Raw genomic sequence first — 23,584 nt, forward strand, 5'->3', positions numbered from 1 at the left:
GGAGTGGAAGTGAGATGAGAAGAGAGAAGGAGGAAAAGAATGGATGTGTGGAAAGAGGAAGCGAGTAGACAAAGGTAGCGGGGTTGGTGTTAGCATTTCCACCAGGGCTTCTTTTGGTTCTTCCGTCTTTTACTGCCTACAGTTCTGTGCCTAACTTAATCTGCTTCTTTTTCGACATATGGTATTTTAAAACCATGATTCTTTTCACTCCCCTTCCTTATTATCATTGCCCACGTGTTTTTTTAAGCTGTCATTTAGTGTTCAGCAGAGATTAACTCCAAGGGCCCAGTTCACAAACTGCGTTTTATATTATGCAAAGTAATATTACAATAGTACTACTCCCACACCAAAATATCCAATTAACACACACCTAAGCTGGAATCCTCTGCGTCTTTTGTGGGAGGTGTCCACAAATGTAGGTCTGTTTCAGTAGTAAATGTAGGAGGTGACGGGGAAGAGGTAGGAAAATGGGGAATATCTACTCCTATATGGGTTTAGGAAAGATATGCGGATACAAACACACATCTACAAAAGACTTGGGAAACTGCTGTTCACAAACTACACTAAAAATACTACAGCCCTGAAGATAACAAAACAAGGCTACCAACAACCAGACTTGTACAACTACTGAATTGCACTAGTACTGCAACACAATCCCATGGAAAATAATCGAGGCAGGAAAGGAAATACAATAACACGTTAGATACTAACATTCAAAAATATATTTCCACATTTAAATTATATTTATTAAGAAGTGGTGGCTGCCACTGTGTAGTTATAGTTAGCGAGACTTTCCAAATGAGAGATTTTTTGAGGGTTTCTTTAATAACTTTAGCTACTGTTTGATTGTTCTGATCAAAACTTTCCAAAAAAAGCTCTGCCACTTTGGCTCCTTCGTGGAAGATTCACACCGGTCTGTCAAACGTGTGATTTCCATAATAATTCCCATAGGAAAGATCACTTTGATACAGAATTAACAGTTGAATGGAATAAACACAATTTGGGGAAAAAGTTGGAACTTTACTCAAAAAGAGCGCTTGTTAATATGTTGTAGATACTTCATGATGAAAAGGGGTCCCAAGGAGCTCTCACTTGTCCCTTGGGCTGAGGCAACTGAAGAACGGCTGGTGGGGGGCGGGGGGTGCTTTGACCCTCCTCCCCACGATTGTATTGGGCCCACATGAGCCCTGATCTAACTTGGGATAAAGTGGTGCATCTTCACCACCCCACATGCTGGGGAGGTTGGAGAATGCACCCTGACCGCACTGAAGCAGGCAGTAAAAGGCTGTATCTGATCACCCCGCTGGCATTGTCAAGTCAAGTGATTTATATAGCGCGCTACATACCCATAGGGTCTCAAGGCGCTGGGGGAAGGGTGGGGAATCACTTGTCGAATATCCAAGTTTTAAGTTGCTTTCTGAATGCTAGGTGGTTCTGAGTAAGGCGAAGGTGAGTGGGAAGTGAGTTCCAGGTTTTAGCTGCCAGGTAGGAGAAGGATCTACCTCCCATGGTGGTTTTGTTGATGCGAGGTACAGTGGCAAGGGCTTGGTTGGAGGATCGTAGCTGACGGGAGGGGGTGTAGAAGGACAATCGTGTGTTGAGGCATTCGGGTCCAAGTTCGTAAAGTGCTTTGTGTGCGTGGGTTAGGAGGCGGAAAGTAATCCTCTTATTTACAGGGAGCCAGTGGAGGTTTTTCAGGTGACCAGAGATGTGTTCTTTACGCGGGATGTCTAGTATGAGCCTGGCTGAAGCGTTCTGGATGCGTTGGAGTTTTTTCTGGAGTTTGGCGGTGGTACCGGCGTAGAGTGTGTTTCCGTAGTCCAGGCGGCTCGTGACCAGTGCGTGGGTGACCGTTTTTCTAGTTACGGTGGGGATCCAGCGAAATGTTTTTTTGAGCATGCGAAGAATGTTGAAGCAAGATGATGAAACAGCGTTGACTTGTCTGGTCATCGAGAGTGAGGAGTCCAGGATGATGCCCAGGTTCCGTGCGTGGTCCGTCGGGATGGGTGCTTTTCCAAGGGCTTCTGGCCACCAAGAGTCATCCCAGGCGGAGGGGGAGGTGCCTAAGATGAGGACTTCTGTTTTGTCTGAGTTCAGTTTCAGACGGCTGTGATTCATCCACTCGGCTACTTCTTTCATTCCTTCGTGTAAGTTGGTTTTGGCGGTGTTAGGGTCTTTGGTGAGTGATAGGATCAGTTGAGTGTCATCTGCGTAGGAGATGATGTTGAGATTGTGTTGGCGAGCGATGGCCGCAAGGGGGCTCATGTATACGTTGAAGAGGGTGGGGCTGAGTGACGATCCTTGTGGCACGCCGCAGATGACTTCGGAGGCCTCTGACTTGAATGGTGGGAGGCGGACTCTCTGGGTTCTTCCGGTGAGGAACGAGGTGATCCATTCCAGTGCTTTTCCTTGGATTCCTACCTTTCTGAGGCGTTGTAGAAGGGTGCTACGACAGACTGTGTCGAAGGCAGCGGAGAGGTCGAGGAGGATGAGGGCGACTGTGTTTCCGTTGTCCAGTAAAGTCCGAATGTCGTCTGTTGCTGCGATAAGTGCGGTCTCAGTGCTGTGTTTGGCTCGGAAGCCGGACTGTGAGGGGTCGAGGGATTTGTTGGTTTCGAGGAAGGTGGCGAGCTGGTTGTTGACCGCTCTCTCGATGACTTTGGCCGGGAATGGAAGAAGCGAGATGGGGCGGTAGTTTTTGAGTTCGGTGGGGTCAGCTGTGGGTTTTTTCAGAAGGGCGCTAAGTTCTGCGTGTTTCCAGCTTTCCGGGAAGGTGGCGGAGTTGAGGGAGCAGTTGATGATATCTCGGAGGTGTGGTGCTATGATGGAGTCTGCTTTGTTGAAGATGTGGTGAGGGCATGGGTCAGTTGGGGATCCTGAGTGGATGGAGTTCATCAGGCGGATGGTGTCCTCAGTGGAGATTGGGTTCCAGTCGTTAAGGATGTTCAAGGGGGGTGAAGGTCCTGCAGAAGGTTGGGTGGGTTGGTCTTCGGGTCGGTTGTCGAAGCTGTTGTGGATGTCTGCGATTTTGTTGTGGAAGAAGGAAGCTAGGGAGTCGCAGAGGGTTTGGGAGGGGGTGATGTCGTTGGAGTTGGCAGTGGGGTTAGTAAACTCTTTGACGATGTTGAATAATTCCTTGCTGTTGTGGGCGTTGTTATCTAGACGGTCTTTGAATGCGGCTTTCTTGGCGGACCGGAGTAGTTGGTGGTGTATGCGGGTGGCGTTTTTGAAGGTGTCCCTGGTGCTGGTGTTTGGGTCTTTTTTTCCAGGCCTTCTCGAGGGAGCGACAGTGTTTTTCGATTTCTTAAGATCATCGTTGAACCAGGAGGCGTTTTTGCTGCCTAGTTTGCTTTGACGTTTTTTCAACGGTGCTAGGATGTCGGCGCTGTTGGATATCCATTGGGTGAGGTTAATGGCTGCTTGGTCGGGGTTTGAGGAGTGGGGGGGGGGGTTTAGAAGAAGCGATGAGGAGATCTGGTCGATGGTGATTTTGTTCCAGTTTCTTCGCAGGGTGGGTTGAGGATGGTTGTGGATAGTGGTCTTATTGAAGGTAAAGTGAACGCAGCTGTGGTCCGTCCAGTGAAGAGCTGTGGTGTGACTGAATGAGACATGTTTGCTGGAGGTGAAGATGGGGTCGAGTGTGTGACCTGCAATGTGGGTGGGGGTAGTGACAAGTTGTTTGAGTCAGAGGTTGGCAAGATTGTCCAGAAGGGTGGTGGCGCTGCTGTCATTGCTCTTTTCCAGGTGAAAATTGAGGTCTCCCAATAGAATTTAGTCCTCGGAGGGGAGGGCGTGTGGGGTGATAAAGTCAGTGATGTCGTCACTGAATTGTGCACAGGGTCCTGGAGGCCGGTAGAGGAGGGTGCCTCTGAGTGTGGTCTTGGGGTCAGTGTGGATCTGGAAGTGGAGGTGTTCGGCGCTGGCAAGGTTGACGTCTGAGCTGGTTGAGATGCGGATGGAGTTCTTATGGACGATAGTGATGCCTCCTCCTGTTTGCTTGACGCGGTCCTTGCGGATGATCTTGTATCCTTCCGGGATGGCAATGGTGATGTCTCGGGCTGACGAGGTATTCATCCATGTTTCTGTTAGGAAGGCGACGTCCGGTGAGATGGTGTCTAGTAGATTCCAGAGGTCGATGGCGTGTCTGTGGGCCGAGCGGGTGTTGAGCAGGATGCATTTTAGGTGGTTGGGGTCAGGTCTATGTTTGGTGTTGGTGGATGAGGAGCTGGTTTTGGTGCTGTCGAACTTGCAGGAGTTGCAAGAGAAGGGTCCATGGGTGTGTCCAGGAGCGGCTTGGACGCAGTTTGGGAAGCGGCCGGGGTTAAGGGCTAGGAGGGTGGGGGCGTCGTAAGTAATGCGGGAGGGCTGGGCATTGCGAGGACCAGGGGGTCTGGCGCTGGGCACGGTCCAGGCGCGGACGGGCGTAGACGGGCTTACCTTTGGCGCGGCTGGGGCGCGGACGCTGCGCGTGAACCCTGCGCGAATCAACAACTGTCATAAGTGGACGGAGAGGGGGGGAGGGGCGAGGGGTGGTCAGCTGGGAGGCGGGAGCTGGGCGGGGACTGGTCGTGGAAGGCACAGGAAGCAAACAACAACAGCAATCACAAAATGGCCTCAGCCGATATCTGACCGGAATGGGGGCACAGAAATCGAATTGTACAATGTCAGCTGGGTAGGCAACTGGCAGGGCCATGCAGGCTTGGACTTCCAGTGCAACATAGGAGAGCCAGGGGTTAAGGTGCTCCACAGAGGAGCATGGGGGTACCAAGACCCGTATTAAAAGTTGCAACATGAGGCTTAAATAAATGTAAACAGAATGAGAAGGATAGCCAAGGGTCCTCGGGATCAAATCCTAATCTTCTGCCACTCAAGATGAGCTGAGATAGTAACACCAAAAAACCTCAGGGATACTCTAAAAATGTGCATATAGTTTCTGGTGGTGGACACATAGATTGTAGGGACCCCACTAACAAGAGAAGCATTTTGGGGGCAGTCAGCAGTGTAACAACCGGCTTTGGAGTACCACTGAAAATGTGTAATGGTCAACCAAAAACTCTTAGGGTAGGGTCGAATTGATAACATCAGGAGACATTATCCAGCTGTCAAGCGCTGTTTAAGCTGGTGCTTTTACATAACGGCTTGGGAGTGCAACAACCCATGTTGGTAGGTACTATGGCTATGTTTGCAGCCTGATAAAAACAGGGAAGAAAAGCCTTGTGTACATGCTTTATTAAAACGCTTTACTAAAATGCTTTAATGGCAATCACAAGGTTAACAGCGAGTAATTACATGCCCTAATGAATGTGGGTTGAGTAGGTTTAATGGTGTTGCATTGGCTTATTAAGAAATATTTCTGCTTTCATTATTGTTAATACCCAGTCTAAACCAGTAGACCGACCTTTTGATAACTACACTTCATTATATTGTTTCTAGTGTTTGCTGGGTCATATTGTGGTTATAGAGTTTGGGTCCAATTGATTTGTGAACCTTTAGCAGGGTGTTACTATAGGCATTTCCACCTGACTAGTTGTAAATATTTGTAAGCTAATGCAGAGTACAGAGGGAGTGCAGGGAAAGTGTGTGTAATAAAGTACTTTTCCTTTTAATTAATAAAATCACTGACTGGACAAGGATTTATTGGGTGTTGTTGGTTGCACATCTGCAGACTTGGGTACTGGCCCACACCACATCTCCTGATTAGGACTTGGACTGCTCTACCTCACTACCATGAGAGAGTCAAGTGCTACAACAAAGTACTTCGTTTTCCGTAGATGGAAGGTTTCAGACTTCTCAATTGAGAATGACCTACATCCTTCCCAACTAATAGCCCATGCATAGGCAATAATTGGGTGCCCATGGGGGAATAGGACCAGGGCCTGGCCAGAAACTATGCCCTGTGCCTAACCCCCTGCTGCACATTGCTGAAGGCTTAGTGAAGTGGGGGGTTGGGTGCCCCCATGGGGTTAGACTCGTGGTCCGTCTAGAGGCCAAGCCTAATAGCCAATCTACCCACTTCACATGGCCAAATGCCATGTGGAGCAGGAGTTGGGGAGAAGGTTGCCTTAGTGGGTTGGCATATGCTCAACTTTGAATATGATAAAAGAAAACTGAACTTCAATGTGATTTTAAATTATGTATGGTAAGAAGAATTTAGCATATTTTAAAATGCATCTAAAATTCACTAAAAACCCAAGGATTAAAGCGACATTGTATTTAGGTGTTGAAATTAGATAAGAACTATTGTTTAAAAAACGGGAAACCATGGAAATATGCCAGTTATAATTTTTTGAAGTAACCACTACTGTCGCACTCATCATGCACTGCTTAGTAACTCATATCGCTCAAGATCTGTTCATAGCATCATTGATAAAATCACTAATGTCCTCTCAAATGACATTATCTATAATACTACTATTCACTGTGTTGCATAAACCCTTTTATCATTTAAAAGTTATTAGTGAAGGGCTGATTGTCATATACAGCAGAGTTGTGTGTACACCTGTGGGTGCATAGATTGGAAATAGTGTAAGCCCTAGAGGCAAAAGTGGTTGTATATGCTGAAAGCGGCATGGTTCATAGTTAAGAGTCATATTTGGGGTTGAAGTAGTGCTCAATGTTAAAGAAGATAAAGGCTGAGCGCACTAAATATGGGTTGCAGTTTCAAAGTAGTTTGTGATTTAAAGCCAAGGCCTGATGCAAAAAATCTGTAAGAAAAGCCAAAGCTTCTGTTGACAATAGATTGTCCATCAGTGGATATCTGGGCATATGCACTTGTTAAATAGTTGTAATACAATGATATAACCACATTGTATGTAATACGTCTATTTATTGGTGTGGATGTTTATTTCCAGAACTTCAATGAAGATTTTAAGGCATTGCAGATTGTTGAATAATGTAGAATGTAGGAGTGACACAGTTAGAGGTGGTTTAGCTCACACTGGGGTTGTAAGGTTGTTTGCTATTATACCCATCTCAGTAATGTGTGTAGTGTATTTTTGAAATTCCAGAGGGTGTCTATGGGGCCTAGCAGAAGGTATCCTATCAGTGACAAATGCATACCTATCAACCGCTTGACTCAAAATTTCAGGTCATGTGAAGTCTTTAAAAGGGTGATCCTATTAATGTGAATAGAGTAGGAACTCCTTTTTAGAAGGTGATTGAAGTTCAAAGAAGTGGCGACCCACATTAAAGTCATTTTGTTTGTTTGGTGGGTGAATACCAATCCAAAAGGGTATCCTCCACCAAATGTGACTGACTTGTTAGATTTGCTGTGTCCAGCAATGGGTATGTCAGTTATCATTTGATTAGGGATGGATAAATATGGCAGCTTGTTGAATTACTTCAAGTCAACGAACCTTGTAGGATGCTGTCACAATGACTGAATGATATGCAACTGGGAAGCTTTAGTGCTTTGGAGTCCTATTATGATAGAAGAGCACTTTTGCCCCACCTCCTACCAGCATGTGTTTGTTCATAAAGTGGGAGGTCATAACTCTGAGGAGCTGTGGTCGATGAGGGGGAGAGAAGTCAGGACGTGCTCTAAACCGTGCTACCTACTGGGAAGGTGACTGTAAGAATGGCTTGAGTTTACGTAAAGACTGGACTTTTTGGGAAGAAAAAAATATTATGAACATGAATCTTCCCCCCACCCAATAGAATCCCTCCAGTCATCTAGTGGTTACAAATATTTTAATATAAGCGTGGTGCACATGACCTGCTGCCGCAGCTGAGTGGAGTTAAAAAAAAAAGTGCATTTACAGAAGAGTCCCAAAAGTGCGATACCCAGTAGTTATTTTGCAATTTGGCGCCCTCTGTTAGCATGACATTACATGAAGCTGTGGCCGGACATATCCGAAAGACATTGTACTGATGAAGGATTTTTTCAAAATACTAATTCAGCATTTGTGCATTTCCTGTGTCTGTGTGTGTGTGCGTGTTGAGACAGTTTCTCTGGTGACCAGTCAATGGGGAGAGCTATACACGTGTATATAACCTATTTAGCACTCTGAAATAACCAACAGACTACTCACAGCACCTTATAATAGTTAAATGTATGATGTAATTATCATCATCTGAGATGTGATGAGTGATGTTATCAATTATGTCATTTAACGTGTCATGAGCAGCCACGGCCCGTGGAGGGAGTTTTGGTGGGGGGGGTGCTAAAAACTGGAGTATGGATAATTGAGGGTAAGTAAACAATGTAATAAATTGAACACATTTCGTAGCGCACCCTGCATCGCATTTTGCGATGCAGGGCGCGCTCCGAAATTCGTTTTATTAATTAAACTGTTTACTTACCTTCAATTAGCCATACTCCAGTTTTTAGCACCCTGCCCCGCCTCTCCGCCCCACCAAAACTCCCTCCACGGGCCTTGGCTGGTCATCAGTGATGTAATATTTGAGATCATAAGAAATGCATGACTGGGTTCACCAAAACTATAACTTGGATTTCAGTGTTTTCAGTTTTTATCATTTCATTACCCAACTATAACGTCATTTTAACCCTTTGTTTTATGTGTGTGTATATATATATATATATATATATCTCCTCATACATGGAACCAACGCTCCTAATACTAAGGAGTGTTCTTTAGTATAATTTTACCTTACAGCCTAAATGTAAGCCCTTGCGTCCCGGTTGTGTTAAAGCAGATGAAAAAAGGCTGTGGGACCATATTTCTTCGTTGTACTTGTTCTGGGAGGACAGACACATCACAATTCACCCAGGGCTTCCCCTTTTGTGAGTCTGTCTTTCACACAGTAAAAAATAATATTAAATAGCATCTACATTTTGTGATAATTTCTATGCAATTATTGTCTAAGTCTCACATAGGTATAACTCTTTGCTTTAATTGTGAAGAAGAAAATCAATGGAGGGTTACACCTAGGAATAATAGTAAATAGTCACGAGTTGATTTATTTTTGATTCCAATCGTAACTGAATGTACTTTCTACAAAACTATCTTCAAGAAAAGATACTTGCGTTTCAGAATGGTACCTATTAAGTCATTCACGTCTTTATGACCATAAACTTGGAGACACAAATTTCTTATACTATTGCCATTAGGGAAGTATTGTTAGAACACAAAATGAGCCCACACTTCTGCAGATTGTAAAGATGTCCCATGGCTTGTTACCTCACAGAGTAACTGTTCAACTACCAACGTTCCGCACTTCAACACATCCCAACTCCCTAATAGCCCCCCAATTTAATAGAGATGCAGATTTTTAATGATAGTGATCTTCTTCTCTGATATGTGCTCTCCATGCCACTGGAATCAAGCTATCCTGGCTGATGAGGGCTGAAAGCCCGAAACCGGTCCTAGGATGCTTGTTTCCAGTCGAGGGAGGACCTGGCTTGGCAGTTCGAGCTGGACTGTTCCCATTGGGCACAGGGTCAAGACTGATTTGCATATGGCTGTTTCAAACTGGAATGGCATGGTGAGCAAAAAAAACGATGGGGTAGGCCCAATCTCTGTACTGGGGTGAACTTATGACATGGTTCTGCATTTTGTCCATCAACTTTTGTTTTTGCTGATATAGATCAGGGGATAAAATGCCTTTTTTTTTTAAGGTATGTATATATCTCCCAATGGACACAAACAGTCAATGTTTGAAGATCAATGTAAATGTTATTACTGAGTGTTAACCCAAGTCTGATGAGTTGAATATATTTGTGCGTATTATGGAGAGATATCTGAAATGAAAAGCATTATAATTTCACTAGGATGTTATTGTAGAAATACGATATTAAACCAAACCTCTTGTAATCTCTTACTACACACGTCTATGATGCCAATCCCAATCTAGGGACCACGAGGATGAAGATCTAGACATCCAGGTTTCCGTGTTTGAAGAAATAAAGGCCGAAGATGATGAGGAATTATTCAACCTATATGGAGGCATTGATATGAATAGTCATCAGGAAGTCTTTTCTACTCTCTTCAATAAGGTGAGTGGATTTATTTTTACCACAAAGTATTAAGTAACAAGTCTTTCAACGTTGCAATTGAAACCAACACCTTTCAACTAATTTGTTTCAGGCATCCGTTAGTTCCTTAAGCAAGTGATGCAGTGCAGGTTTTTGATTGTGGATATGTGCAGTGCTGATCATTCTAGGTACCACACCAGGGCTACTTGAACTGGGGGTGCTTCAACTGCCCTATACATAGAGGCAGATCCGAAAGAAAACATACACCAATGAGGCAATTCGATCAGTTTCCTTTTCGGCCGCATTAGCTGTTTGTTCAAATGCCGTGAAAGGTCATTGGTAATTAAGGAGAGTCCAGTGAGCAATCCTTGAACCACTACACATTTACTTGCAATGTATGTTTTAAATGTACATTATGTAGCTTCAAAGCGATGCCATTTTCTTACAAACTTTTGTCACTCTTGTGATATAGTCCTATGTAGAATGACCTAATGAGGCACATGAAGTGCTCCAACGTAAAAATAGCTATTTTTTTTAAATTTTGCAAATGTTAAAAGAAATCGCCCCATTTAGGCCTTTTAGTTGTGTAAGTTGGCATTAGATACGTTTCAATGCAGGGAAAAAACACATACATTTGTTTTACTCTTGCTTGCAAGCATGGCTGAAAGCACTTGCCTTATTAACAACTCTAAATAACTCTTTTTCTGAGTATAAAACCCAATTAATTCATGTTTGTAAGTATATTCCATCATAACGCAACTTTGAACTTTAGATATGCAAAGAAAGTCTGACCACTATGTCATCCTCCTTTTTCCCTCACTAAAACATATGCACCACACTTGAGGTTTTTTTCATGATGGCTTCGCTTGTCCAGTAGTCCCAGGATTTTTTTAAATTTAAGAATTCCTATAATTTTAGTGATCTGACTAAGGGTGGGCGAAACTTGCAGAATTTCACTTCATGGAATACTGCGGAGTTGCGTAAAAACTCTGCAAGATTCTGTGGTGGTCCACCAACAGGCGGAAAATATTCAGCTTGCGCTGCAATTTAGCCCTGTCAGCATGAGCTGCACTGAGAATTAGCGTGAACAGCACTATGCATTGTACAAGAGCTCTGGCCATCTGAGAAAATCTACTTTAGCGGCAGCAAATCTACTTGAAGTGCAGCCCTCTGACCACTCACGTCAGCCCGCATTCGAAAATCACGCTAGGGGACAACAAGTCTTGTTCACACGCGCCAGCTTGCATTTTCTGGAGCCTCACACTCTGTGTATAGTGGAATTTGGCCAGAACTCCGTGTTGAAGTGTAAGTCGGAGTTACCAAAATTCTGCCAATTCCATGGGTAAAACGAAACATTCTGCCCACCTCTAGAGCTGTCACCCCTGATCCCTCAGTCAGAAATTGCTACAGCACCACTGTGCAACACAGGGCTGCTTGACGGTTTCTGTTCAGGCAACTGTGTTTGCAAGACTTTGACATGTCTGGAATAAGAAAAGCATGAATAGCTCTCAAACTCGGGAAGATGAGCATAATTCAAAGCACTGTTATGACCAGAATAAAAACGTGGATTTGAAATAATGTATACATTTGAGAAACAAAATGCAATTAATTGAAAGTGTCCCATTTGAAATGAAATGAGGGATGTATTTAAATGTTTCACCATGGTTATTCAGCGAATCTTTACTCTTTACTTTTTTCCTGAAAACAGTAGACATGTTTCAAGCAACCATCTATTGAAAAAACTGTCACTTCAACATTAAAAAATGTAGGATAGTACAGTGTCAATTTTTCAACCATAACTACAAAATTGCCATAAATCGTATATATATTCTAATATATTATTTTAGGAAATCTACTATTTCAGTTGGAAGCAAGGTTTCTTAGTTGCCATTACCCATATAAATTAGATAAGAATCACTAGCGTCATCTAGAAATCCATTTTTGGTTTCGTGGTCACACAAAAGAAAGTATTTATGTAACTCAATAACACTGGTTGCATACTTTTATAAGACCTGTGCTGCAGTAACCCCACCATGCCTCATCCATGCTGCTTCCACTTCTCAGTGGTACTCAAATTATGACCTGGGGGCAACATGCGGCCCTCCTGATCTCTACATGCGGCCCTCCTGATCTCTACATGCGGCCCTCCTGATCTCTACATGCGGCCCTCCTGATCTCTACATGCGGCCCTCCTGATCTCTACATGCGGCCCTCCTGATCTCTACATGCGGCCCTCCTGATCTTTACATGCGGCCCTCTGGGCAAAAGAAACTCTGGGCTGCTGTTTACCGGACTCAGAATACCATTTTATTTAAACAGCAAGCATTTAATTATAGATTAAATTCATTAAAAGAAAGGACGTAACTAGTGTGTACTGCACCCCATAACTTTAGGAACACCTTCATTTTTAAATAAAGCAAACGTGTTCAAAATATGAAACTATCTTCAAAATTCAAAAAGTGTAATTCATTAACCTGCAGCACCATTTCACCTTAGTAAATCAATATTATAGCAGTGAATTGAAAAGTATTTTTTTTTAAAGTGATAGTTTCCAAACATAAATTTAGAAACATTCCTGCTTCCTCCTCCCTTGACAACAATGCCATTAGTGATTAAATCCAAAATCCAGGAGAAGGTTTTATAAAACATCATCCTGAAGTCATGTATTTAGAGGCACGCTTACATGTGATAATGAATAAAATTGAAATAAAACAATTGCCCAGGATCGCACAATTTGGGAAGCCAGGATTAAACCCAGGTTTAATGTTTCAATGTTGTGCAAATCATTTTAGCCACTAGATGTACATGCTTCGCTTCCCCTACACCCACTTTACACCCCTGCTCCTGACCACCACCTAGCTGTCATCAGTGCCGCCCTCGGTCACACCAAAGACCAAACCTTTCAAACCCCTGGGAAAATTTTTGCAAGTACCCATGCTCACCCTCCATAGTCTGCATATTCCATTGACACTGGTCACTGTGCTTCCATTCTCCACCAGCATTGGTCCATGGATCCTTTACCTCATTCTCTCTGACCATGGTCCCTCCCCTTTCCTCATTGATATCGGTCCCAGGGCTGCTTTCACAATTCAGTACTGGTTACCTGGCCCCTCTCTTCTATTCATTTTTGTTTTACCAGGGACCTTCTCTGAATTTTTGTTGTTGGTCTGGTGCCCTTCTTCCTGATATGACGTTGAATCTAAGGTCCCATGCTCCTCAATAGTCTTGATTATTGGTCTCCACACTTCTTTCAACTAGGTTGATCCCAATGTCCTTTCCATAATTACTGTACGTCTCAGGGTGTCTAATGTCTATTAGCATTGGTCTTTTCTATTTTCTCCCACCAATTTTTGGTGCATTGTCTAATGTCTCTCCATCTATTGTGGTACCAGAGCCTCTTACCACCTGCCGTCCCCACTCCGTGCTGGTCCATGCTTCAGCCATCATTACTTGCCCCTCTTTATCAAACACATTCAGCTGCCACAATACTAAAACATGTTTCTCTCTTGTTCTCTCTCTTTCCCTGACATTCCAGTGTCCGACATCTCTGACAAAATGCTGCCTGTTCATAGTCTGTTCCAGCCTAGCATGGTTGGTGGCTGGACCAAGTCAAACTTTCCCTTTCTTGAAGCCTCTTCCGTGGGCCATACCCAACCCTAGTTGCTGTTCCTTCCCTGGACTGTGCCTGGTTGATAATACTGCATCGCTGCATCCTCTAAAAGTCAGTCTTTTCTCTGTGCCTCATGAGTTGCTTAACCCTCAGCTCATATGGTGAAGTTCTCTACCTGGTTCCTGCATTGACCAAGCTGCTGCCTCTTCTTCCTTTTCTAAGTATGCCTTTCTCTACCTAATATTTGCTTCTGCCCCCTTTGCCAGTCTGTCCCTGCGGAGCATTCCCAATTTAGTGGTGCACCACCATAGTTGGTGCTAAATCCTAGGACTCTATTCAATTGCTTATTTTGGGGCACCACAGCTCAGTGGCTTTCCATGAGCCTTTTTTGACCCCATGATTTGTTCTTTGGGTCCCTCCGGTTGTGACTGTGTCTTTGACCTTTTTGGTTGGTGAAGCTCCGGAATAGCACTATGGCCAGTACTGTGCTTTCAGCTAACCTCCATATCTAATTTCGGACCTTCTTCCCTCCCTCCTTAGGAAATATTAAAATAATGATTGAAAAACAACAAATATTTAATCAAAAAATATTCATATATGCAAGTGTAATTGAGAATGGAAGTGGCTGAAAGCAGAAGATGGAGTGCACCACAATGTTTGCTACCTCATTTGTCAACGAATTCCTTAAAAGCAACTCAGTAGGACAGAAGATGTGAGTGTATTTGAAGGAAAGGGCCAGTATATTTATGATCTGGCCATTTCAGATAAAAGTAGAGCATCCAAATGTAAATTCATTAAATGTATTATGTGGTTTATTGACTAAGGACTCATTTAGAGATTTAAGGGTATTAAAAAAACTCCACCTTGAGGATAGCAAACTGTACATGATGCCCAAAGTATCAGATTTAGGGTGTGCTGGTAACTGAGAATACTTAAATTTCTAGAGAAAACACCATATGTGAAATGGAGCCCAGTAGCTGATTACCTTCCACAATACCTCCTCTGTGATATGGAAATTCAGTTTCTTCCTTATTTTGGAAGCTTGTAGTTACCAGAAAACTCTAATCTGTCTTTCAGCTCAATGTGGATAAGTAACAACTTAATCATATTCTAACATCTCCATTTAGATTTTAAAGTTAGCTTAAAATTTGAATAATTTCAGCACTAGCTAGATTTGGTCCTGATTACTCTGTCATCCAGTCATCGATGTTTTTCATTGGCCCTGCCGGGAGCGTGGTGAACTTGTCCATTCCAGTGGTTTTCCCTGAGCTTATCTCTTATTCATAGCTGCTCATGCAATACTTCCCGTTTTGGTGATTGTATCCTTATCAGCTCCCAAACAATGCTACTTTCTTTAAGGCTCACTTCTGTTTTTGGACTCCCTAGTATACATTTGCTCTGCTGATCCATCTGGATAATACTAAATAGTCAACCTTTCCTTTGTTGATACTACTTACATGGCTACCTCTGGTGGGTTGCTTCCTGAGGGGCCCTTCTGATCAGAACAGTGCCCCTCTTTAAAACCTCATGAAGAGCATTTTTCAAATGGCATACGTGCCATGTTGGTGCTGCCCAGTGGGACACCTTGGTTGATACCATTATGTCTGTTTTGTTGATGTTACTCTATTCATGGTTCCTGAGCTATGCTCCAAGTCTCTGTTGATTTGATGCCCTCCATAGTCATTGAAATTATTCATAGTTCCCTTGTTTGATGGCAGCCTCTCTGGTTTTATTCCTGCCCAGTATCCCTGCTTGAATAAGTAATGCTCTTTTGGACCACCCTTCGGTTGGTGGTGCTTCCATATACCTAATGTTTTCTGTCAGTTTTTATATGCCTTCTATTTAGTGGTGCTAGTCTTCGGTACAGTACACCAATGGTTAGTGATGACCCATGAGTTCCTTCCTCCATCACAATTGGTGTTGCACCCTCCACTCCCAGATTTGAGGATACAACAGACTGTCTCCACTTAGTGGTGCGCTCTCCAAGGTTGCTGGTGCATACAGCTCCCCTCCATCATTAGCAATTACTGAGACATTTTGGGCATTTCTGGTTGATGAGATAACATGTGTAATTAAAGTTAATCCATGGTTGGTGGAACTTACCACACTTCCCAAATGTTTCTTGTATGTTATGGCCCAAACACTCCCCAAAGGTCAGCTGCACTACCTGACCACACCCCATAGTCGGTTCTTCCTGTATTTATCCCCAGGAATGCTGATCATCCTCACTACACCCAAATGGCGATCCTACTTCCTGGGCCCCCCCATGAGGGCACACACTCTTTGGCTCTTTCTCCGTGGCAACACTACTGCAGATTCAGAACGTGTTGACTGTGGGCTCTGTGTCCAGTAACTTCCAAGAACTCTATCATTCTTCCTGCCATTCTGTGACACTCCCTTGAGCTCAGAACTTCAAACTGGATTTCCATCATCAGTCATTAACCCCGGAACATTATTTGAGCTGATATACCATACCTCGCACACATCAGAGGAGGTTATGGAGGGTACCACTGATTTCCTAGTTAGTCACTTTCGTACACTGTTTCACGTTGCTCCTATGTTCCTGCTTTCTTTTTGCCTCTCAATGGGCTCTTCATGGCACAGGACACATGTATCCTCCAATGCTAGGTCACTACTCTGGCTGATCATCAGTTGGTAGTACTTGGCTGCTTCCCTCATACCACTTGGTGTGGGTCCATAGTGGCATTCCTTGGGGCCTCTCAATCAAAAATGATGAGTTCCCCACTTTATACAATTGTGGGGGCTCACCCAAGGTTAGAGGAGCGCTCGCTTACTCAAAAAGTGGTGGACTTCTTGTTTGCTGGTATTCCCCTGTGCCCCTGCACCTCCTAGTAAATGATACTCATGAGCACTGGCCGTGGTTTATGGTGACCCATGCCAACGCCATGTTCAACCTCACCTTTTTACACATTTGGTTTGCATTACTCTCTGTATACCCTCTGGTGTGTTACTCACTGGCACCCTCTCTTCTAGGTAAGCTGTACTGACCTCATGATTTCTGTAGACTGCGGTTCTTCCTATACATCCTGTGGTAGGTGGTTTCCTGGTCCCTCCACCCAGACCTCACTTTTCTGACTTTGTCGTCATTCAGCTCCACAGTCTCTGGGATTCAAGGTCTGTGCTACTCTATCCTATCTTTGCATGTTTTTTCTGTGTAAGCATGCTCAAGTGGCACCCCATACTCACCCCACCATGCATCCATTTATACATGCCCTCTTTGAAAGTGCTTCCATGTCCCTTCCTTTTTTTCCAGCCCACCACCCTGAGGTATCAGCCACAGTTAGAAGCACTGTCCTCTCTGATAAGTGTCAAGGATTTAGGAGTCTAGTGCACAGAGAGTGGGAATGTCAGCTACATTCTTGAGTCCGTCTTACAGGAAAGAAGGTGAATGCCTTTTTGTGACTGTGCTAGAGGTGCTCCTGTGATGTCAAGAGCCCCCAAGTAATAAGATATTACCTGTTGAGTTCTGATTTTACTTTGTAGCATATTAATTACTGAAATATTCTACACCAAAGCAGTATTGGTCTAGAAAATGTTCTGAAAGCAAATTGATTGACATTATACATTTGTACACTTTTTGGTGACTAATGTTGATTTTGTTTTTCAGGTGAGCAGTTCTCCGGTATCTGTGCAGTTCCTCTCAATTCTCCAGGGACTTCTACAATTGGACCCTCTTAATTCCTCTAACCTTCTATTATGGGAAGCACTAGAAATCCTTGTCAATCGAGCAATTTTACTTGCAGATCAAGGTGAGAATTATTTAAGCAGTATATTGTCTTTCCACTGAACCTTTTTTATTTTATATTAGCATTTCAAAAATTAATTTTGTACGCAGTCACTCAAATGTTGTTTTCAGGGTTTGTCATATGGTATAAATGTATAACCGTAGTTTGATTTTTAGCACTAAAGCAATTTATATCAATAAAAAAAAGACATAAAAATGCAGAGAAGTTAACAAATGTATAGAGAATTTTAAAAACTGTCTAGCCAAACAAGTGTGAAAGAAATGCTACCATCTTTGCAGTTCCTCCAGTTTTCCGTTGCCTCTTTGTATCCAAGTGGACCACATATGTGACGATGCAGTGAAGTAGCTACCATGATGGTCGGTCCTATAACAAAGTGCTTTGCACTGTTGGTCACTTAATGCCAAAAGTTTAGAAAATCAGCAGTAACCACTTCTTGCAATCAGTTATTATCTTTGTGTAAAATAGCATGAACTGGGAGAATGAATCCATACCAGCCAAAGTGCAGTCACACAGTATGATCTTACATATTGCTTCATGTTAGTTTTCTCATAGCTGGGAGAGTTCTCATCCGTACAACTGTAGTTTAAGTATGACATCACATGTCTCAGGTTGTATCCAGTCTAAAAATTGCTTATAACCAATGACATTTGATAAGGAGAACATAGTTGAATGTTAGCAGTCCTATTTGGTTGCACTTCCAATGAGTCACCATTAACTGGGGCATGGGATACTCCCAGTTGCCTAAACCCTAATCTGTGAGACTATTCTTGAAGGTGTCATCCAATGATTTGCAGCATCTCTGTTGCACAATGCCACATCCAACATGGATCAAAAGTATAGTCTAGCATGTAGAGTTCTATGGAGTTGCACCCAATGTAATGGGAGCAATATCAGTAACCAATTTAAAGTGTAATTCCAAATACAAAGGCAACGTGGGGTAGGGAGATATGGGTTCCAGACCAAAGTTAAAGTATTGTTCTTAGGATATAGCTTTTGATATTCTGTCACTCCAACCTTGACGCAACTCCAGAGCTCCACACCATATGTTGTCAAAGCTACAGTCTTCTAGGCATGTACTAGGATAAGTGAAATAAGTGGGTGAGTGCCTATCCTTTGCTTGCATCTTCAGACAGTGCTGAGAAACGGCATAATATTTGACAAGCCCAATTCAGATGTGAGCAGATACACAAAATTATCAATGCATTTTAGAGTTTGTTCATTTACCACATAGTTTTTTCTTAAGGGTCCGGTGCTCTTCATTAACAGTGCTCTTCTGTTCACGTTTATCTTCCAATCATTCTCCATGCAGTCCTCAAGAAACCTACTAATCAACTTCAACTTATGCATGAAAAGTTCTGCCAAGGAGAGTAAAACAGATTTATCAGTAAATAAAGGTATAGGGATTTTTATATTTCATAAATTAAGGCTATAAAGATTGAATTCCCATAGGTATTCAACAAATCGTTAAAATATAGAGTAAATAATAGTGGGGCTTGAATGGATCTCTGGGTTAAGACTGATAGTACTGGAAGCTCTCACTGTATTCTCTTCAGGCTATAGCATAATCTACCTAACCAAATAAATGTGGGCCACAAGATGAACCTGTTGTACGGCTTGAGCAATGACTTTAGAGCTATAAATGCCAAATACACTGGAACTTTAATTGTGTGCAGATCTTTTATACATATAATATGGAAGCACATAGCATGGTCATTTGTTCTGATGCCCTACCAAACGCCAGATTCTACATCAAATAGGATGGGTTTTGTATCTAACAAGCGCCCTAGGACTAAACTAAATTTTCTGCTGGCTCTATTTGATTGAGTTTAGCCTACATTTAGTAGGGTTGCCACAAATATCTTTTTTGTGCAAGAGGATAGCTATGTCAGACTGCCAGGAATCTGATCTCTAAGTATTCCCACTGTTAATGCCACATTGAAAATCTTATTGAGTACAGCTGCCCGTAGATTGACTGCTGCATGATATATATCCGCCAGGAGTCCAATTCGTCCTGGAGCTCTGTTTGCTTCGCTCTACTGCTGGGATAAATAGAGCCAAATTGGTATTCCAATTCTACCCCTGTGGCACTAAGATAGTCACATCATTGGCATAATTATATTTGAAGTACCTTACTAATTCTTAGGCCACAATACATAGTTTCTGCTTGTTTTAAAGCTCCGGTAAACTATGGGCTATACGCTCCTAGAATCTCTTTGGCCTTTATCAGTGGAGTCCTGTTTTAGCTTGTGTCCTGTGCTCTGTACATTGCTTTCAACTTTTTATAGTTTTTCCACAGATTTTAAAAAGGTAGTTCTGCTGGCAGCGCAATGGTGGCGCACCTTTAAGGCACATTATTTATTGTGCTTTATTAGCCAACACCCTTTGTTGAACTATTCATGTTCTATGGTGAACTTTACTTCCTCTAAATGACTTATGATGTGTTCAGTAAATAGACATTTTCACAATTACTTGCTCATATAGACATACACGTTTTCCCTTCATCTAAGAATATTCAGCAAAGTTCACCTGCCAATTCTTCCATTAGTAGCCTTGCCAAACTGTCACAGCCGTCTGTATTCCATTTATCTACTTTTCTGTTATTTGGTCGTAGAATTTTCAGATGGGAAACAACTAGCCCAAATAGCGGAGGACTTGGCAGCATAAATTCCAGGATAAGTTTCGATAATGGTTCAAAATCACTTTCCATGCACCAAACCACCTCCATATCTGAGATCGGCTTCCAACCTTCTACATTTATCAGGATATGATCAACTAATCTTGACTTTTTTCCTAATCCATAGTTTTTTTGAACTGGGTATCAGAGTCACTAAAGCTATTTAAAAGACACAAGTAATCACCTACCAATAGGGAGGCAAAACATTTCCCCATTTAATGTTCCTGCTTACGCTCAGTGTTCGCTCAGAGGCTCATACCCTCTTGCTTCTTCCTCATAAAGTACATCGACAAATGATGGCTAGCAGATAAACTCTGAAAATGTCTACTTATTATAATTTGACCAGCATAATTAATTGGGTGTGCATGATCCAGTGAACTGAGTCTTCTAGAATTTTGAATATAGACACATAATTGACAATACGACCTGGTGGGATATAAACATTGAGGGTACCTAACGATTTTCTTTGCAAGGGCACTACAACTAGTCACCACCGTTCTGTATTATGTCATCATGCACAAGTTGGGCCATATCAGAAAAAATGTGATTAGACATTGCATGTCCTTGGTGATAAATAGCTTGCTGATTGGTATTGATCACTGTTCAAACCTACATTCATGACACAGTGTTAAAGTCCTGGTATTGTGTTTGTCTGTGGAGACAAACTGCAATTGAGGTACTAAAACACAATACCACTGTTAGAACCTGGGGTAGCCTGGCCTAGGGCAAGACATACATTTCAGAGGCACAGTGTGAAGGTTGCAGACCACCCAAAAGTAAAACCCCGCAATATCACACAAGAAAACGCTACACCAAAAATGTAGGAAAATAAGTACTGCTTTATAAAAATAATATATTCTGTTCTTTTATACTTTAGAATCTACTGTTCAGTACTTTACAATCAATAAAGTGAAAAACAATCCGCTAAAGTTTTGGGAGAGAAAACTATTACACAATATAAGCACAAGCAGATGTTATGGAATTAATAGCAACCTAATTAGTAGTGCTAACTGGCACTAAAAATCCACACTAACAGTAACTCCCATCACATTTGGATGTCTTATACATTAGTAGTGTCACCTCCAGAAATATGAATCTGCTTCAGGAGCTATTATCAAAAGAATATTGTATCAGACACCAACATTAGTATTCTGCATTCAATTAGGTAAATATTCCTGAAAGGTATAATGAGACTCCAGCATTAATTAACTCTGGCTACTTATAACCACTGTTGATTAGCTTCTTCACTTGTCCCCCTCTGTAAAGGAAACATACATCATATCCAACAATATTACCCAGTTTATTAATCTGGCAACTTTATCTTGCCTCACTAACCAAGGAGGCTTTCTTGTATAATGTTGAAGTACTTTGGGAGAGTTTCCCCAGTCTCAATACCACAGTATAGTTAAATCTGTCCCTGAATTCACACTATGGACTGATCTGTAGTATTTTGCTGTGGGACCTTCCTTTATCGTGGTCCAGTCTCTACCACCCCAGATCCCCACCTTACTTGTGGCACAGTGTGGGAAGCTGGAGCTCACTGCTGATGTTCTCTCTGTCAGCGTCGCCTCCTCACCAGCCTGGCCACACAGGAATACTCATACGCGCTGAGGAGAGGTCGCGCTGATCCGCTCCCGCTGATGTTCTTCAGTAAGGGGGGGGGGGGGGCGCTGGGGGTTTCAGGCTCTTCAGTAAGGGAGGGGGCCGCTGGGGGTTTTAGTCGCTCGCACCACCAGGCAAACGCGGGAGATAGAATCTCTACGCGAGCGCCGCCTCTCTCTCCAGACCGATCCCCTGCTCACTGGGCAAGGGCAGGGGATTAGCGGCTCTGAGGAAGCGCCGCCTCGCTTTCACTCACTGGCCTACTCACGGAGCATGCGCGGGGAGCTAGCGGCTCCACAACGCTACCGCTGCAGACTCCGGGCCGCTTCCTCATTCAGGCGCTCTCTTCCCTCCTCAGTCGCTATCCCTTCCAGGCGCTCTCTTCCCTCTTCAGTTGATGGGTCAAACAGCCCCTGTCTGCACTACCAGGATGAGGGCAACAAGCCCAGCCACCTCCTCAAGGCGATCGCGTCACCTTCCTCCCACCCCTCACCAGGATAGCGAGCACTCGACAGCAAAGGCAGGTGAGGGGCAGATGGTGAGAGGGAAAGGCAATTTAAAGGCTGAGTTAATCCAAATCCACTGGCACACACCAACCCCAGGGGGGCGACTAGCAGTCCTGGGGCAGTTGGCAGTCCCTGGACAGGGGCTGGGGGTGAAAGAAGGCGCACTCCTTAATAAGTCTCACCAGCTGGGCAGAGGACTGCGCTCCGCAGCGCGGCAGTCTCCTTCTCCAGAAGCTGTCCCTGTATAATTTTAGACAAGGGGCCAGCTAGGCGCCCAGGGTCTCCAGTAACTTCCCACAGCGGGGCCAGGACAAGCAACCAACAGGGGAGTAGTGGGTTGGACCAATAAGGCAGCTTCCCAGTCCAGGAGGTCAACCCTAAGTCTAACCTCTTCCCGCTCTCAGCTACCACCTGTCCTCCAGCTGACTTCCACAGGTAGACAAAATGGCTGCCCCGCATTCCGCCTTTTATAGGCTGCCCTTCAATGGTCCAGCATGGACCAGAAGGTTCTGGAATGCCCTATGTTAAGCTATGGCCAAGTTCTGGGTGCGACAGTTGGGGCAGTTGGAAGCCACCATTTTGTGTGGTTCCAACTTTCCTGTCAGAACAGGCCTCTGGACCTGAGGTAAAAGATTATGGGGGGGAAAAAGAACACCTATCCCCTTTACCAACACCTATAAAAAAGTAGTAGACACAAAAATAGTAAGGGTATGAGGGGCAAAAAGGGGACAAAATAAAGAATAATGAGGAGGGACTGCGCAAAAAATCCAGACAGGTCTAACACGCGTCCCCCCCAGCTGAAAGTGGGGAGAACTACCCAACCCCTTGGGAGTCCTCTTCACTAAGGCGGAAATACCTGGAGAGACCGTCTGCATTGGCGTGGTCCACTCCAGGCCGATGTTCCACCCGGAAGTCCATTCCCTGTAGGGAGATGGACCACCTCAACAGCTTGGGATTTTCCCCCTTCATTTGCATCAGCCAACGAAGGGGGCGGTGGTCAGTCTGAACCAGGAAGTGCGAGCCAAAGAGGTATGGCCGCAGCTTCTTCAGAGCCCACACCACCGCAAAAGCTTCCCTCTCAATTGCACTCCACTTCTGTTCCCGGGGAAGCAGTCTCCTGGATAAGAAGACTACAGGCTGATCCAGGCCCTCTTCATTTAGTTGCGATAACACTGCCCCAATGCCATGTTCGGATGCATCTGTTTGAACAATGAACTCCTTAGAGAAATCGGGAGCCTTCAGGACCGGTGCTTCACACATTGCCTGCTTCAACTTTTCAAAGGCTTGCTGACAAGCCTTTGTCCAAACTACCCGTTGAGGTTGTTTCCTAGAGGTGAGCTCTGTGAGGGGCGCTACAATAGTGCCATACCCCTTCACAAAGCGACGGTAGTAACCTGTGAGGCCCAGGAAAGCTCGGACCTCAGTCTGTGTCTTGGGGGGTTCCCAGGCCATGATTGCCTCAATCTTCGCCTGCAGGGGCTGCACTGACCC

The 23,584-nt window shown here is 43.8% G+C and overlaps 1 protein-coding gene across 1 annotated transcript in view; it reads left to right on the forward strand.

Moving 5' to 3' along the window:
• LOC144781424 (inverted formin-2-like) overlaps positions 1-23,584 on the forward strand; it is a 273,145-nt gene that overhangs the window by 173,401 nt on the left and 76,160 nt on the right. The window contains exons 6-7 of the mRNA XM_078660274.1: positions 9,814-9,955; positions 17,173-17,314. Of these exons, the coding sequence (XP_078516400.1) occupies positions 9,814-9,955; positions 17,173-17,314 (284 nt within the window). The remainder of the gene's footprint in view (positions 1-9,813; positions 9,956-17,172; positions 17,315-23,584) is intronic.

Source organism: Lissotriton helveticus, chromosome 9 (genome assembly GCF_964261635.1).
Source record: "Lissotriton helveticus chromosome 9, aLisHel1.1, whole genome shotgun sequence".
Taxonomy (NCBI): domain Eukaryota; kingdom Metazoa; phylum Chordata; class Amphibia; order Caudata; family Salamandridae; genus Lissotriton; species Lissotriton helveticus.